The sequence below is a fragment of the Bombyx mandarina genome, chromosome 06 (assembly GCF_030267445.1).
Source record: "Bombyx mandarina strain Sakado chromosome 06, ASM3026744v2".
NCBI lineage: Eukaryota > Metazoa > Arthropoda > Insecta > Lepidoptera > Bombycidae > Bombyx > Bombyx mandarina.
The window spans coordinates 12,353,261-12,369,709 of NC_143213.1; the positions used below are offsets into that span (position 1 = coordinate 12,353,261).

At 34.9% G+C, this 16,449-nt stretch overlaps 1 protein-coding gene across 1 annotated transcript in view; it reads left to right on the top strand.

The window, feature by feature from the left end:
* Positions 1-16,449, top strand: part of LOC114253075 (C3 and PZP-like alpha-2-macroglobulin domain-containing protein 8) — a 280,824-nt gene that overhangs the window by 186,425 nt on the left and 77,950 nt on the right. The window contains exon 7 of the mRNA XM_089728393.1: positions 1,129-1,284. Within this exon, the coding sequence (XP_089584519.1) occupies positions 1,129-1,284 (156 nt within the window). The remainder of the gene's footprint in view (positions 1-1,128; positions 1,285-16,449) is intronic.

Genomic DNA, 16,449 nt, shown 5'->3' on the forward strand with positions numbered 1-16,449 from the left:
AGGTCCTTGTCAAGTCACCCCTCGAACGTACGACATCAATTGTAAATGAAAACGTCGCTTTTTAAATAGCTCCGATGTAGAATGAAATGCAAAAAACGTGTAATAAGATTATAATGGACGTTATTAGTAAAATTAAATAATAAGCAGCCATTTCAATAAGGTTTGTAGGTCATCATCATCATCATGCTTTCCTATTACCCTCTGCTGGGGTGTAGGGCTCGAATCAAATTTTTCCATTTATATCGGTCTTGGGCAGTCTGTTCTAGCTCCTCTCACGTCATGTTTGTAAGAAATAAATCCTATTGAAAGAGGAGGAATTAAAAATCTTTTTGAGATTGCTACTGGCTTAATACATTTTTTACTGGTGGTAGGACCTCTTGTGAGTCCGCGCGGCTAGGTGCCACCGCCCTGCCTATTTCTGCCGTGAAGCAGTAATGCGTTTCGGTCTGAAGGTTAAGGCAGCTGTTGTAACTATACTGAGATCTTAGAACTTATATCTCAAGGTGGGTGGCGCATTTACGTTGTAGATGTCTATGGGTTCCAGTAAGCACTTAACAGGTGGGCTGTGAGCTCGTCGATCCATCTAAGCAATAAAAAAAATAAAAATCTATAACTCATTTTTTTTGACAAGTCTTGATGCCTTATTGTTGGGATTTTTTTATGATGTAGAATCCGCATATATCACAAAATTCATTCACCGAAGAATGAGCAGCAGCGTTTTCTCTGTAGTACCATATCGACCTTTAGTTCTCTACTAGTGCACTGCAGTTATCAACCGGTATTTACTATTAGCAGTCTTAGTTGAAAATCCGCTCAGGTGGGTACTAGCTTGCTGTGCGTTTTTGACGTGAGGCTACCAAGCAGCCCAGCTTGAAGGATAGGAAAGCCGTTATAGAATTTAACTGAAATTTCGCTCCCATGCCTCAAGGTGGGTGGCGGCATTCGCGTTTTAATGGCTAATGCGGTCCAGTAACCACTTAAGACAGAGGTACAATGAACACATCAATGTAGACTATAACATATATTCCTTGGAAAACACGTTACATTTATATTTATCTTGGAGTAGCTACAGCCATTCAAAAAATACTCTTGTGCAGGTAAATATTAAATTCAATATTTTTTTTTAAGGTTGAAGCAATGAGTACCGAGAAACGGGTCCGAGTTCGAGTGAAGCTCTACGATGACGAGACTAACATCTACAGTCAAGATATTGACATGTCTACAGGAGAAGGAGGCTTCATAGTACCAACCGTTATGGCGGATGCACCGTATGTGAATTTGCAGGTTAGTATAAATGAGTCAGTCAGCGAAACAGTGGCCTAAGCTTGCCATTGTTAATAAAATACTGTTAATAAATTGTTAATGCAAAAACAATACGCTCAAAAATAATGTTTACAAAGCCATCTGTTATCTATGGGTGTAACTAGGGATAGGCCGGTTTTGTATCAAAAAATTATTATGTTTTAAATAAATTGCAATATTATTATATAAGCACGAATATGAAAAGTCGCAGGCTAGGCCACTTTAGCACTGACGGCCTCAAATATGTTATTGCACTGCTACCCACGAAAACTAGTCCAATTAGTTTAACCAATACTTTAGGAACCGTACACTATTAAACAAGCCTTTAAGTTATAAAATCATTTGTATTTCTTCAAATAATGACTGCCTTAATTCAAAGTTTTTTATACTAGTTTATACCACGTTCTAAGTCTGTACACACGTACCTTGATTCCCGTAGTGAACCAAAGGGAAACGGGGGTGACTGAAAATCATCGCTGTTCGATTTAAATAGCATTAGCTGAGCCGCCTCCTTTCTAAATCTAAATGTATTGATCTAATCTGTGCGAGAGGCAATAAATGATTTTATTATTATTAACCGCCTTCAAACAAGGAGGAGGTTCTCAATTCGACTGTATTTTTTTTTATGTTTGTTACTTCATAACTTTTGACTGGGTGAATCGATTTTGATGATTTTTTTTTATTAGAAAGCTGACGCTTCCCGTGTGGCCTTAAATTTGCATTAAGTACGTGCGCGACAAATATATGAATAACTCAATAACTCAATATCACGCCAACCGATTTCGATGATTATTGTTTTTAAAGCATATTAGTTTGTTTTGGAATATCTTTTCTTTCTATTTGAAGTCGGTTTTTGTTAAAACATATTTATTTACAACTATTATTAATAAAGGTCCTTGAATATTTAGTGGTCCCACATCGTGATGTGAAAGCGTATTTGGTGGTATCATCGTTCTATATGTGGCGTAATCCACAATTTTTGTGCAAGAGGGTTTCAATAAACTTTCTACAAGAAGCAACGTTGTCTGTTCATGTGAGTCTATAAAAAATTCTATTGAGGCTTGGTTTATTCGATCACAATGACATAAAATACAAAATAATACTTAATTTCAAATACAATTTGTTCTAGTTGAGATTTGAATGATAAATTTATCTTATTATAGTAATCCATTCTAGCAAAATATTTGTGTAAGACTATCACAAGGAGATAAAGATAATAATATAGCGTTTTAATTTTAAAGAATTTTACTATATCTCCTCGATAAATTTACTCAACAAAGTCACCGCAAATCCCATCGATTAAACCTAAACATTTACCGAGATCTCGGAGTGTAATCCTAACGTCTCTGGTAGATGTACTCATCAGTATTCTCAGTTCGGAATCTCGTCCCGAAGGCATCAAAGTTTCCCAAGTTCTGGGCCCAATTAATGAGGCGATTTAACTGAATCAGTACTGAGACGCAAACGGCGATAACAAGATAGCTTTTCGGTCATCAATACACAGGAGCTGTCCAAAGGAAAATCAACTTAATGTTTATTTATTAGGGATGAAAACAAATGGAATTGATAAGTAATATTTTAGTGAAGCCATTTAGTATGACGTATATAAAATTTATAATATTATTTATAAATACAATCCGCATTTTAAGCTATTTTTTTCACAGCTTACGTTGACAATTTTGATAAAAAAAACACGTCTGGCACTCGGGGACTGCCGCGGTAAAGTTATTGTTATAAAAATATCAACTTATGCAATTATAATTAGACAATAACAATTGAATATTAAAACAATAATAAAATAAGACCACGCTATATTTATAAACATTAACAAAAGCAAAACATTAACAGCTGTCCCCTTCACACTCATAAGCTAGACCGCGCGAGAGAGCGATGGGCAGACTTTTCATGATGCGCATGTAGTGCGACGTCACGTCGTGCGCTTATTCACAAATACTACACTAGCGCAACGTGTGAATGTGTTGAACGCGAGCTACATGGTATTCGGGATGAGGGGTGTTAGGTTTAATTTCGTTACGGAATTTCTTGATTCGGTCGCCGCGCTGGAATGCCGCAATAAAAGCCACGCAATAGCTTAAAAATGATTTGGACCAAACTGTGAATTTATCCAAAAATGATATCTAAAAAATAGTCCACATTTAGGCAATACTACTTTTGTACTCATAAATAAGACTAAAATAATAGCTTTGTAGCTCTCGGAGATAGAGAGCATAATAATATTATTGCGAATATTTTCATGATAAAATAAAAACTAAATATTTTACTAGTCAACAGTTTAGACGTTCATACAATATTCAGAATTTACGTTCTGTTGAAAATAACTTTTAATTCATTTGTTGACATTTTTAGTATTGAAATACTTAAATTATGAAAGGCGAATGATATCGCTTTATGAATATAAATTTGTAATTGCAATTCCCAAGTCGTACTGCATCTCAACTTTGCAATAAGAGAGCCAATAAAAAACACGTCTTCTGAAGAAAACTATTCAATTTTTTATTAGAAAACTTTTTTAACTTTTCATATTACCATACTTTATTTTTTAATTTTTTTTTATAGCTTAGATGGGTAGACCAGCTAACAGCCCATCTGGTGTTAAGTGGTTACTAGAGCCCATACACATCTGCAACGTAAATGCCTCCACCCACCTTGAGATATGAGTTCTAAGGTTTCAGTATAGTTACAACGGCTGCCCCACCTTTCAAACCGAAACGCATTACGGCAGAAATAAGCGGGGTGGTGGTACCTACCCGTGCGGACTCACAAGTGGTCCTACCAGCAGTAATAAAACCAAATAACCAAATACTTGACTAGCGAAAACTCAACTCAGATATTTTTAAAATGTTTGATGTCTGATTTCAATTTAAAATCCATTTTAACCACACAGCGGGTATAGCGGGAACACGGAGTGCTTATGACAGCATTGATGCAGATCTCTCATCTGATTGGCAATCCGGGAGAGTGCTTTTAGATCGCTGATAACTAGCTTATGAATTATGTGAACAAATATTAGTTCATGAAACACGACTGAAAAGTTTGGGCAATGTTTGCTGAAATTAAATATATGAGACATACAGACATATTTATAATATTAGTAGCGGCCCGCTCCGGCTCCGCTCGGGTCTTTAAACAAAAATTTCAACGATGTTTGACGTTGTTTTATTTTTTTAAATAAAAGAACACTTATTGCGTCATAGTTAGACATAATGTGCTGTCGCGACACTTTTTGTAAATAATAATGTGTTCTACAAAGTCGAAGTACTTTATTTAATTCTATCATTAATAGTTTTCGCAGGGCACGCGATGTAAAGAATATTTTAGGAAATTTTTTACACCTTGGGTTACATTAATGGAGTTTTAGTAAGGATCCCTAATTTTTTTCACAAAAGGATAGTGCAGCTTCCAAACAATGAAAGAGTTTTTCAAATCGGTTCAGTAGTTTCGGAGCCTATTCAATACAAACAAACAAACAAATCTTTCTTCTTTATAATATTAGTATAGATTATACATCTCAGATATCGCTAACGCGTTCAAGTTTCAATGTAATCAAGATAATCTATAATACAATAACATTATGTAGTTACAAAATAAGGTTATGAATTCCCCAAAATTTTATCTAATATTATTATTGCTATTCAGATATTCAGAATTAAAAGATCATAGGAAACCTATCAAACGTTCAAAAACAGGGAAACCTTTGTCTTAAAATACTTACGTCTGATTAATAAAAACGATAAGGACCTACATCATTTGTAAAATCGCATTTTAAATTACGACGATTACTTGGATATCCTTATTGCCGTCGATAGTAATACATAGTAACATTTTAATAAAAAAAAAACGGTTGTCGGTAAAGTCGATTTACTAAGACGATAGTTGAACGTGACAACGTCATAAGAAAATACTGATGGAATGTTTCATTTTTCAATTATCGCAATTATCGTTGCTATAAACAATTGACACCACATTCACTTTTCACTGAACTTCATACTTGACGAAAAGGTGTAAATGTATTATTGTATAGCAGCTGTCCACGCGGATGCATCGCTCACACAAGTAGGAGAGACAGATGTCGAACGCTGCCGAACGCGGAGGCCGATTGTGCCTCTTTGTCGCTCGTTGCGCGCTCTCGCTTGCACTTCAAGCCTTAAATGGAACGCCTCAGAGCGAGGTAACGCCGCATGAGTCATGTTTTTTAGTGCGTGCAGCCGGCTCCATCAAATTATAAGACGTTGTCACGTCGAAATTTGTGAACCCTCAAACTAAAAACAAACAACATTCAAGAAAAAAAAACCATTTAGGCCAACATTTTGGCAGTGTGTAGTATCGCTAATGGCTTTGTGCTCATCTCAAATTAGTTGCGTTATTGCCTCACGAACATGTGGCAAATTTTAGTTTGGATCCAATTATACTCAAACTTTGGAACCATTAGGTATTAAATTGCGGCAGTAATTTGATCCAGATGTTGGCTTATTGGAACCCATATTCAATATAGTAAAACAGAGGAAGGTGTGTTTTCAAAGTATAGGCCATTTTATGGTTATTTTTCTATTTTTTTTTTTAATTAAGATTATTAATAGCTTACTGATTATAGTGGTTAAAAGATTTCCCAACTCTGTCATTTGATGTACTTAGCTCTGTTACTGACATATTAGAAGTCTGTGAGATTAATCTATAGCTTAACAAAGGGTCTCATCTCACGATTGAATTAATTTTTACCAGTGATGAGAGCGCGTAAGTCCACACGGGTATGTAACGCGAATTTGCCTATTTTAAGCCACGAAGAAGAAGCTGTGGATTCGAATTAGGCAAAAAGCAACCTTTTTACGTTGCAATTGAGTCATGAACATCGCGTTACATGGAGAGCGGTAGCATATTGTGACATACATGGGACCTGATAATCCGTGCACAATTGATAGGTCAAAAGTTCGTCTATTCATAATACAAAAAACATATGTAGCACAAGTTTTTATTTTTGTATTATTGCATTGATAGATGGACGAGCTCACAGCCCACCTGGTGTTAATTGTTTACCGGAGCCCATATACATCTATAACGTAAGTGCCGCCACCTATCTTGAGATATGAGTTATAAAGTCTCAATATAGTTACAACGGCTGCCCCACCCTTCAAGCCGAAACGAATTACTGCTTCACGGCAGAAATAGGCATAGCGTTGGTCCGTGTGGACTGAAAACAAGAGATCCTACCACCAGTAAAGTTTTACAAATATTTAATGTGATGTAATTAAAGCTGCTTTTACACACACTTTCTAATTTTCGTGATCACGGAGGACAAAGGTGTTATACTTATCCATTTGAATATTGTTGTAACTAGCGTCTATTTTTCTAATAAAAATTATTCCTAGACTTTCAGGTTTCATTGCTCATAATCTAACGGTAATTTTTACGGCAGTCAAAATATTAATAGATTTAAAGTAATGAAATTTCAGACAGAACTTAATATAACATGCTTAATCAAAATTTTCTAAAATAAGAGGTCTTACTTAACTAATAAAAGTAATTTTGTATAATTATATAAATTGAACAAAATCTTGAAAAGCAACATGATCTAAAGCTTACAGTGCTGGAATTTTAAATAAAGGAAACTTCTTGATGAAATGAATTTCGTTCAATTTATAACGCAAAAGATTACTTTGATCAAAACCAACAAACAAACTTTAATGATTAAATTGTGAAACAATACAGCTTCCACTGAGTCAGAAAGAACTTTCGGTGTACTAAAACTAATTTCTGACTTAAAGCACTTTAGGTGTAAGCTTTGTTAAATTAGACGCGTCTTTAATGACTTCTGTATAAATATAATTACAAGGCGAAGATCTGGCGTTGTGCGGGCGAGAAATAATAATAATTATGGTAACATCATGTAAGTTTTCTACAAATTTACTTTTAACCTCCCTAATATCATGTAATATGATGAATATAGAATAATACATAAATTCAAAGTGAATGCCCGTTCAACCATGCGAAGGGTCTGGCTTTCACACACACCGGAGCGGATTGTGTCAACCCAACCACAATACTATCAGAATAATATTACCATTCGACCGGAATTGGACTACAAAATCGATCCCGTGCTAACTCACCGTCATTGCCCTTATTTCGAGAACTCCTTTTATGTTATTTTCTCAATGATCCTCATTATTCATATCTCGGCATTCTCTCTGTAGGGCCCCCGAAAAGTCTTTGTCTCGTTTTATCGGCTGACTTCTTTTTTTCACTGAGATTTTCCGGCCTAAGCCTAATTCGGGCGAATAAATCGTGCCAAGATAGAGAGAGATGAATAATCCGGTACTCCATTAACTCTGTAAAAAACCGAATGCTTTTAAGAAATTAGCTAACTAATCTCGGTACTGCATTACGATGGATTAGAGAATAATTTATAGAGAGTTCTTGTAGATTTAGTTTAGTAAATAGTGTTGAAAAATACATTAGAATTCAGAAAGAAAAATATGATTAATTCATGAAGTGCCCGTAGATGAAGCATCCAGTGTTCTTAGTATAAAATAAACTATAATATTATTATATTGCACACTAAGGAAATAATAATTAATGGTAAAAATACAAAAGCAGTTTGGTAAGCACGTACCTAAATCGAGGTCAAGAGTGATGCACACGAAAGAACCAAGTGTAATGAAAAAGAAAAATGAAACCAAAAATAAATACTAATCTAATAATTTAATTTAGTTAATTTAATTTAATTTAAAGTCTAATAATTTAATTTACAAAAAATTTTAGCTTTCTCGGTCGTGTACATACATATTATATACTAAATTATTTAACTGATTCCAAATACGATTTTTAATTTTGGTATGTTCCGTGATCGCTCACAGACGTACTCCATATTCCTTGATTAAATAGTATTATACATATTTTTGTAATTATTTAATATATTTTATTATTGTACTAGCCAAACGTAAGCCATTTAGCTTGCTTTCGTTATTTTTGTCAGGAAAGTGGTAAGAAGTGGGTTAATGCTAATAGTTTCGGAAGTCGGTTAGAATAGATCGGTATATTATGATGATGACTGTATTTTTAGACAACTTATTTTCATAGTTTTGACGAATTCTTTGTTATTTAGGGTAAAGCAAAATTTTAAGCAAACTCAACTAGTTCCGTAATCTTATGACTATGCTTAAAACCAATTATGGTCGTCTGTGGGAATGAGATCATGTTAAGTGTTTCCGATGGATCGCTTCAACGGAATTCAATAGCCTTTTAATACCCACATCAATTTATTGAAATTTTTAGGATTCTCTAAATATGGGATCTCTCTAATTAGGATTACTTTGCCTGCATCATCATTATTATCATCAGCCACGAGTTGTCCAGTGCTGGGCTGAATTTGTGTAACTGAGTTTGGTTTCGAAACTCCTCATCCACATTCTCCCATCGTTTTGTTATCATAAATTGATACTTTACTTTTTCCGTGCAAATATCTCATGTTTGTCCGAATTCTCAAAGTTATACATGACGTGGTCAACTAAAGACATAACCTCAAAGTTCACAAGATAAACACACAGCTCTACACTAACTAGATTTCTTAATGAAGTCCAAGACTTGCCAAGAGGATTTAACTAAGATAGTTAGTGCTCGATCCCGCCTCATCAGATCTCTAAGTCCAGGATTGGTCTGAGGACTAATTATGGTAATCACTTTTACTATAACATCGAGAGAGCACAGTTTATACGGGATTAAAATTTGGTGAGCTTGTCGACGAATTATTCTGGAAGCTTCTGTGTGGATTCGGAATTGTATTTCTGGGAATGTGTTTGGATTACCGGAGTATATTTACTTACGCTTAAGGGTCGCTCATGGAATTGTATAACTCGGGTGTCAAGTTAATTTCTGACATTATTAAATTGAAAATCTTGCTCATAATAATATGTAGTAGTTCATTTTTTTGTAGTCGCCATTTTGAATATTTGAAGATAATTAACTTATTAAGATTTTGAAGGTATTTTGATTTATTGCTTCTTGAGTGGTAGATATCGCGGTTCACTGTTGTTAGTTGGCTATCTACATGAGGTCACAGCCCACCTGGTGTTAAATGATTACTGGAGCCCATAGACATCTACAACGTAAATGCGCCACCACCTTGAGATATAAGTTCTAAGGTCTCAGTATAGTTACACTGGCTGCCCCACCCTTCAAACCGAAACGCATTACTGATTCACGGCAGAAATAGGCAGGAAGGTGGTATCTACCCGCGAGGACTCACAAGAGGTCCTACCACCAGTAATTATGCAAATTATAATTTTGCGGGTTTGACTTTTATTACAGGATGTTATTCCGTCACCATGGAAGTCAATTGTGAACATTTGTTGAGTACGTATTTCATTAGAAAAATTGGTACCGGCCTGAGATTCGAATACCGGTGCATCGCTCAACACGAATGCACCGGACGTCTTAGCCTTTACGTCACGACGACTTTTACCTAAATCAATGTCAAAGTTACTTGTGTCAAAATTTGCTCTTGAATATTTATAGAATACGACATTAGCAGTATTAGATTGTAATCATCTCAATTTGCTACAAAAAAAAACAAATATGATATGTGTTAAAATACACACTATTTAATAACTTACTGGTTTGAATTAAAATTTTACCGTATCTAGCAAACCAGACACGATCTGAGTCTGTATACTCCTCCAATCAGTGTAAGCAAAGCAAAATTGTAGTTCCGAACTGATTCATTTGCCGGATCTGTCTGTACCCCGACCTCAAGATCATTAATTGAAGTTGAAGTCTTGTTCGGATTTAAATAGGGGCTGTTAACGAGTCCGTTTGTGGTCTTCGATCATTTAAATTCGTGTTTATCGATATATGTATAAATAGACAAAAACAAAATTTGAGTTAACTTTTACGCTATCGAGAACGATAAAAAGCTCGCACTAAGCACACAGGGGAATTAATGGTGGTGAATTAACTACATAAACTTCTCAAACAATTATTAAACGTAAATTTTCAAGAAAATTCAATCAATAATGACATTAATTAAACTAATTCAGCGTCCGATAACTCCGAAAATAATCTCGAGGCTACCAAGCCCGGCTATTTGGACGTCTAATTTTTAATAGTTTAATACTATAATGAAAATACACAGATTAAATATATCTGAGCTATGATTAACTACTTAAAAGCATCGTGGTTTCATAGAATCTGTAATTTCATTTATTTTAAAGTAATTAACGATTTGATGTTTCAGGCCACGTAACATAATCGTGTCTATTTAAAGGGCTATGAAGCGTGTGATGGGCCTTTAAAATTTCGACGTAATGTAAGAATTAATGTAAGAAGTAATTCATGTAAGTAATTAACGTAACTAATGTAAGAAGTAATGCGATTTCGGCATAATGTAAGAGCTCTTAATATATTGAAAAAGAAAATAGTTACTAAATTCAGAAGGCTTAAAGTGAACGTTTTGTAACACTTAAATGAACATGTTCATAGCTTGGAAGTAAATTTGCTGCGAAATATTCTATATTAAATTAGATATTTCAACGAAGTTATAAGGGGAAGCCCTAATTTTTATGATGCAGCCAGTGATAATTTAACACTTTTAATCGGTTTAGATTCAAGAATCATAAATCCGCCTAATAAATACCCTTGAAATCATACAATTTATTTGGATGAGAGGGATTTTTGATGGCCCGGGCGTTTTTACCAATTTCATCAGGCGAGCCGGAAATGAGATACAGTCTAGTTAGTCTTCTCTCTTCTCTTTCATATACCTCTCGTAAGAGTTACCTCTTTCATATACCGACTACTTGTTAGAGGCCCACTGAGTTTCTCGCCGGATCTTCTCAGTGGGTCGCGTTTCCGATCCGCTGATAGATTCTGCGAAGCACTGCTCTTGCTAGGGTCAGTGTTAACAACACTCCGGTTTGAGCCCCGTGAGCTCACCTACACATCTAGTAGGAAAAAATAAAATAAAAAAAAAACTTGTTAGAAGTAAATTTACTTGTATATCGACGACGTGTATTTTAAACTTATGACCACGAAGATGAATTAAGTGTTGAAGGCTTATGTAGAAAGTTCCTCAATTTTGTAGGAAAAGTAATATGAGTAGGAAAAAGAAGCAAGCAAGCAATGAAATTCAAGTAAAAGCTTTTTATAATATGTTGCTTAAGAAAACCATATTATGAAGATTACTTAAATGTAATTTATATAATTACTTTAAAGTACTATATAATAGTGCAGCTAATTAGCTCGTCGAAGTCAGATCTTGTCGTTAGTTGTTGTTAATTCAGGAAATTAAATTCAAATAAACAATAATATTAAATAGTATCTAGTCACAATCATAATATTAGATAAATAAAACAAAAGGTTATGAGAGATGCCAGATATAGAACAATATTATTATTCTTTTAATCATTCCTTTGTTTGATGTCAGTGATTCAAAGTTGCCTATTTACATTTACGACTTAGAAATTGAATGATTAAAGTCTGAGGTATTCTGAGAGATCGAGGAGGGTTAATTAACAAAAGTTTTATGATTCGTTGACGTTGGATATTCGAGATCTTGACTTTTCTTTTGCCATTCAGGTTGGTAGCTTCTGAATTTGATTGTTGTTTATTTTCATCTTTCATTAAAAAACTTTCACATGCCAGCTAAGTATTTGTTATTAATTCGCCTCTTTTTTTTAAACCTTATTTTATGACCTGTTTCTAACCCATGTCTGCAGCGAAACATCTATTTATTTCGGTGCGAAGGTGGAATATTTCTGAAACAATACTTTTGTGGTTTGGGCCTAAATTTTGGGCATAAATAGACTCTGCATTAATAGTCGAGAGCAGTAAAAGTTTTTTTGTGCCCTTACAGCGCTGATTTCTATCAATGATAGTAACCACTGAGAACCAGGTGGTTCGTAATCTTATTTACCACAGTTGCTATTTATATTAAATGATAGTAACCACTGAGAGCCAGGTGGCTCGTAATCTTATTTACCACAGTTGCTATCTATATATTAATACGTGAAGCAAAAACTTTGTACCCCTTTTTACGAAAATTGCGCGGACGGAGGAGCATGAAGTTTTCCACACTTATAGAGAACATAGGGAAGAAGTGCACAACGCTAATATATTTTTTAAATAATATATAAAAGATACATTAAATCAATAAAGAAAAAAATTACACACACTACATACCATGTATTTGACGCACACAAGCAAGCATACTATTTATTGTCAAACTTTTGTTCTTGACGTCTGTTGTCAAATTGAGATTAAATATTGTTTGTCTTTGTTAATATTTTTTATAGTATAGTCTTGGCGAAATTTGTGATTGTAGAAGTATAAAATACAATCATAATAGTGTACAAACTTACAATTCCAATTAATTGCGGGACCTCTAGTTTATATTAAATGGTTGAAACCGCACTAACTTTGAGAGCAAGCTAGGCTTTATTTTACCATTACATTCTTCACGTTCACAATCTGTTTGAAATGTGATCGAGATATTAATATTCTAAAGACGCTTGTCGATTTTGCGGAGTCAAACAAAAGATCGATCGTAAATCCCGGACACTTAATTACAATTTAACTCACGTAGTGGATACCTCGCATTTTACGATTGCCGAGGGAAAAGCAATATATTTTTTTTCTAAAAACTATTCGTACAAGTTATAGAGGTCGCATGATTATAAACCAGGAGATTATACTAAAGATGAGGCCTATACATGAGAAACGTTATTGGTATCATAATTCGATGACCCCGTTAATATTCTTCGGGATCAATTTATTTCTCATACAATACACTGAACCTCTATATCTGAGTGTTAACCTGTCAAGGGGGTAATGAATTTCGTTATTCAACTGAACTAAAAATTCTAATCGAAGTAATAGAACCAGACCTTATCTGTTTAACTTCTTCTTGATAAGCTTCATGCTCAAAAGTTCATTGCTTGACTTCACTGCTTTATCTTTACCTTCTCAAAAATACCTAAGAACCCTTTCGTAAAAGATTGTCGAAATATAACCTCGTGGCTAACCCTAATATAAAGAAATGCAATGTTTAGTTAATGTGTCCATATGTAAACTACCGTCTAACATGATTTGAAGTGTTTCATAATGAACTTCGGATGACCGAAAATTCACCTGATTAAGAATGTTTCAGGTAGCAAGTTACCAATTTTATGGACCGCTATTCTGCCTATTTCTGCTAAAAGTAATCGTCAGTCGTGGATAAGATTTAATTTATTTATTTATCACCAGAGAAAGCTTAGAAACGCGCAGAATACGACAAAAATATAGCCACTGACAACATGACCAAGCCAGACCAAAAAAAAAAAAGTTCAGCAGGATGTTGCAGCTTAGAAGACTATGGCATTTACCTATTTCAATAAGATCCGATTATTACGCAACGCCACAGCTTTATTTAGGATTATATATACATAGGTCGAATATAAATATGGTACTGGCTGTAGGACGACTTGTGAGCTCGCACTGGTAGGTATCACCACCCTGCCAATGCGTTGATTTGGATGGTGGGGTAGCTGCTGCTATAAGCTTTATATTCTTCTCAAGGTGGATGGCAGCATTTACGTTGTTGATGTCTATGGGTTCCGGTAACCGCTTAATACGAGATGGACCATGAAATTGAATTCTTCCACCTATTTAAACAATAAATAAATAGGTGCTACAGAAATATAGGTATAGTATTAATTGCATAATTATAGTAATCCATCTTCTAATCCACCACTCGACGACCATACGCTTCGTTTCATATAATTACTCATTTAAAGCTTTCCTTCGTTAAGATAGGTTAGCTAGTAGAAAACTCAATTGTTGAGTTAAGCTCGCCATTTTTATATCTTATCGTAATTACTGTAATATTAACTGTGTGTACAATAAAGAATAAAGAACAAATTTCAGCTAACATTTATTGTTTTTACTCGAGAATGTCACAATTAAATTCCCGTTCAGATACAAGCACATACAGACTTTAGTTAAGAACCGTTTATAATCTGTACGTTCGTAAATTGTAATTAAACAACGATCTCGAAGCTAAATACAATGTAATCAAAGTGTAATTTTAACGTCGCGTAATTAAGGTTTAACTCAAAGCAAAGTCAGGTGCGTCGTTACGAGACCGCGACGCGAAACCAACTTTATACCAACTAGGGGTTCAAAGTTTTGGTATTCCGATGAATACTATATTATGGTATACAAAGTGAACTTTGGTATATGGTTAATATAATTTATTTTTAATAGTTTTTTTTTTTTATTTAATTTTTTTTTCTAGTTTGGAAATTACGCTCATGATGGTTTAGTTCTCTTTTTAATTTTATCATTTGAACCGATGATCTCATGGTACATCTCATATTGAGTAGACAACTGGGTTGATAGACATCCTAAAGTAAATGCCGCTGCCACTAAGCTTAGCAAATTAGGTAGGCGTCGTAATAGTAGACAGTAGATTAGCTATGCTCCTGACACCATTGATGTCCATGAGCGTCATTAACTGACTGTCATTACAAAACGTCACGTTGTATATATTGTTTATCTATGTTTATAATACAGGTAACCTTCCTATAACACAGTATTTTACAACACGGTTCCGCTTTAACACGAAAAGAACAATCTCCAAAAACCTCTTATTACACGGTACTTCTACAATATGAAAACGAGATTTATGTTTAAAATTATTTAGAAAATTACATTATGCACTATGAACACACAATATATGGTCATAATCGAAATTTTACTGCTTATTTTTTTGTATAATAGGTTGAAAAAAAACATACAGTAATAATACAACAAAAAAATCTTTTTGTACTAGTCTCATATAACACGGTTTTGGACAACACGGGGCTTTGTATTTGACGATTTTTACTGGTGGTAGGACCTTTTGTGAGTCCGCACGGGTAGGTACCACCACCCCGCCTATTTCTGCCGTGAAGCAATAATGCGTTTCAGTTTGAAGGCTGTGAGCTCATAACCATATAAGCAATAAAAAAAAAAAAAAAAAATGCTGTCGATATCTAAGATTAATATCAATATCTAAGATTAAGATCTGAGATTAATATCTAACCTAAGACCAGGTAGACTGAGAGCTCATTCACCAAGCTAAATAAATATCAAGAATTCCCATGCACAAAGTATCATTCAGTATGACAAGTCGCATATATAATAATATACTACTTATTTTTTTATTTACTACTGAAATTATTGACCATGAGATATTATAACATTAGAATGTGAATTTCAAAGTACATTAAAACTACCTATGTAACAAGCACGAAAGTGTTTTTTACATAAATCATCTTGCAAAATAATTCGAATTCCATATTTCAACGTTCGAGGTAAACAAACGAATATATCAAAGATTCAGAAATGCTGATAAATAAGAAAAAATAACTAGAAACGTGATGTTCTGTGTGACGCCACAACTGGGCAGGGTTGACACGTAACATTTATCTAATAGTATAATAATGATGAAATTGACGCGTAGGACATTTGAGCAATGTGTTCTCCCTGTGATGGGGTATGGAGTCGAGACATGGACGCTCACATGGCAAATTATGACCAAAATTATTATTTTTTCTCTCTAAGCTGAGAGCCTTGAGAGGCTATTTCTGCGTAACCTTAACTAATAGGTGAGCTCACGGGGTTCAAACCTAACAACGTTCCTAACACGAACCCTAGCAAGAACCGTGCTTCGCAGAATCTACCACTGGATCGGAAACGCGACCCACTGAGAAGATCCGGCAAGAAACTCAGTAGGCTGTGTCTGAGGGTTAATTTACACGTCGAGCCCTTCGTCGCAAGCAACGGATTCGACGAGAACGATGACCGGTGCTTGAGGTACCTAAAAGCACCGTTAGTGGATCGGGAGGATCCAAAGATGACGTGTTGCCAAAATGCAAGTCACGCAAAGAGCCATGGAACGGGCTATATTAGGTATTTCTCTACGGGATAGAATGCGCTATACTGAAATCCGCAGAACTGGTTTGTCTGACATAGCCAAAGCAATTGCTCGGAAAAAAGTGGAAGTGGGCCGGCCATATATGCCGCCGTCGCACTGACAATCGGTGGGGCACAAAAGTACTGGAGTGAAGACCTCGTACTGGAAGCCGTAACATGGGCAGACAATCAACGAGGTGGACT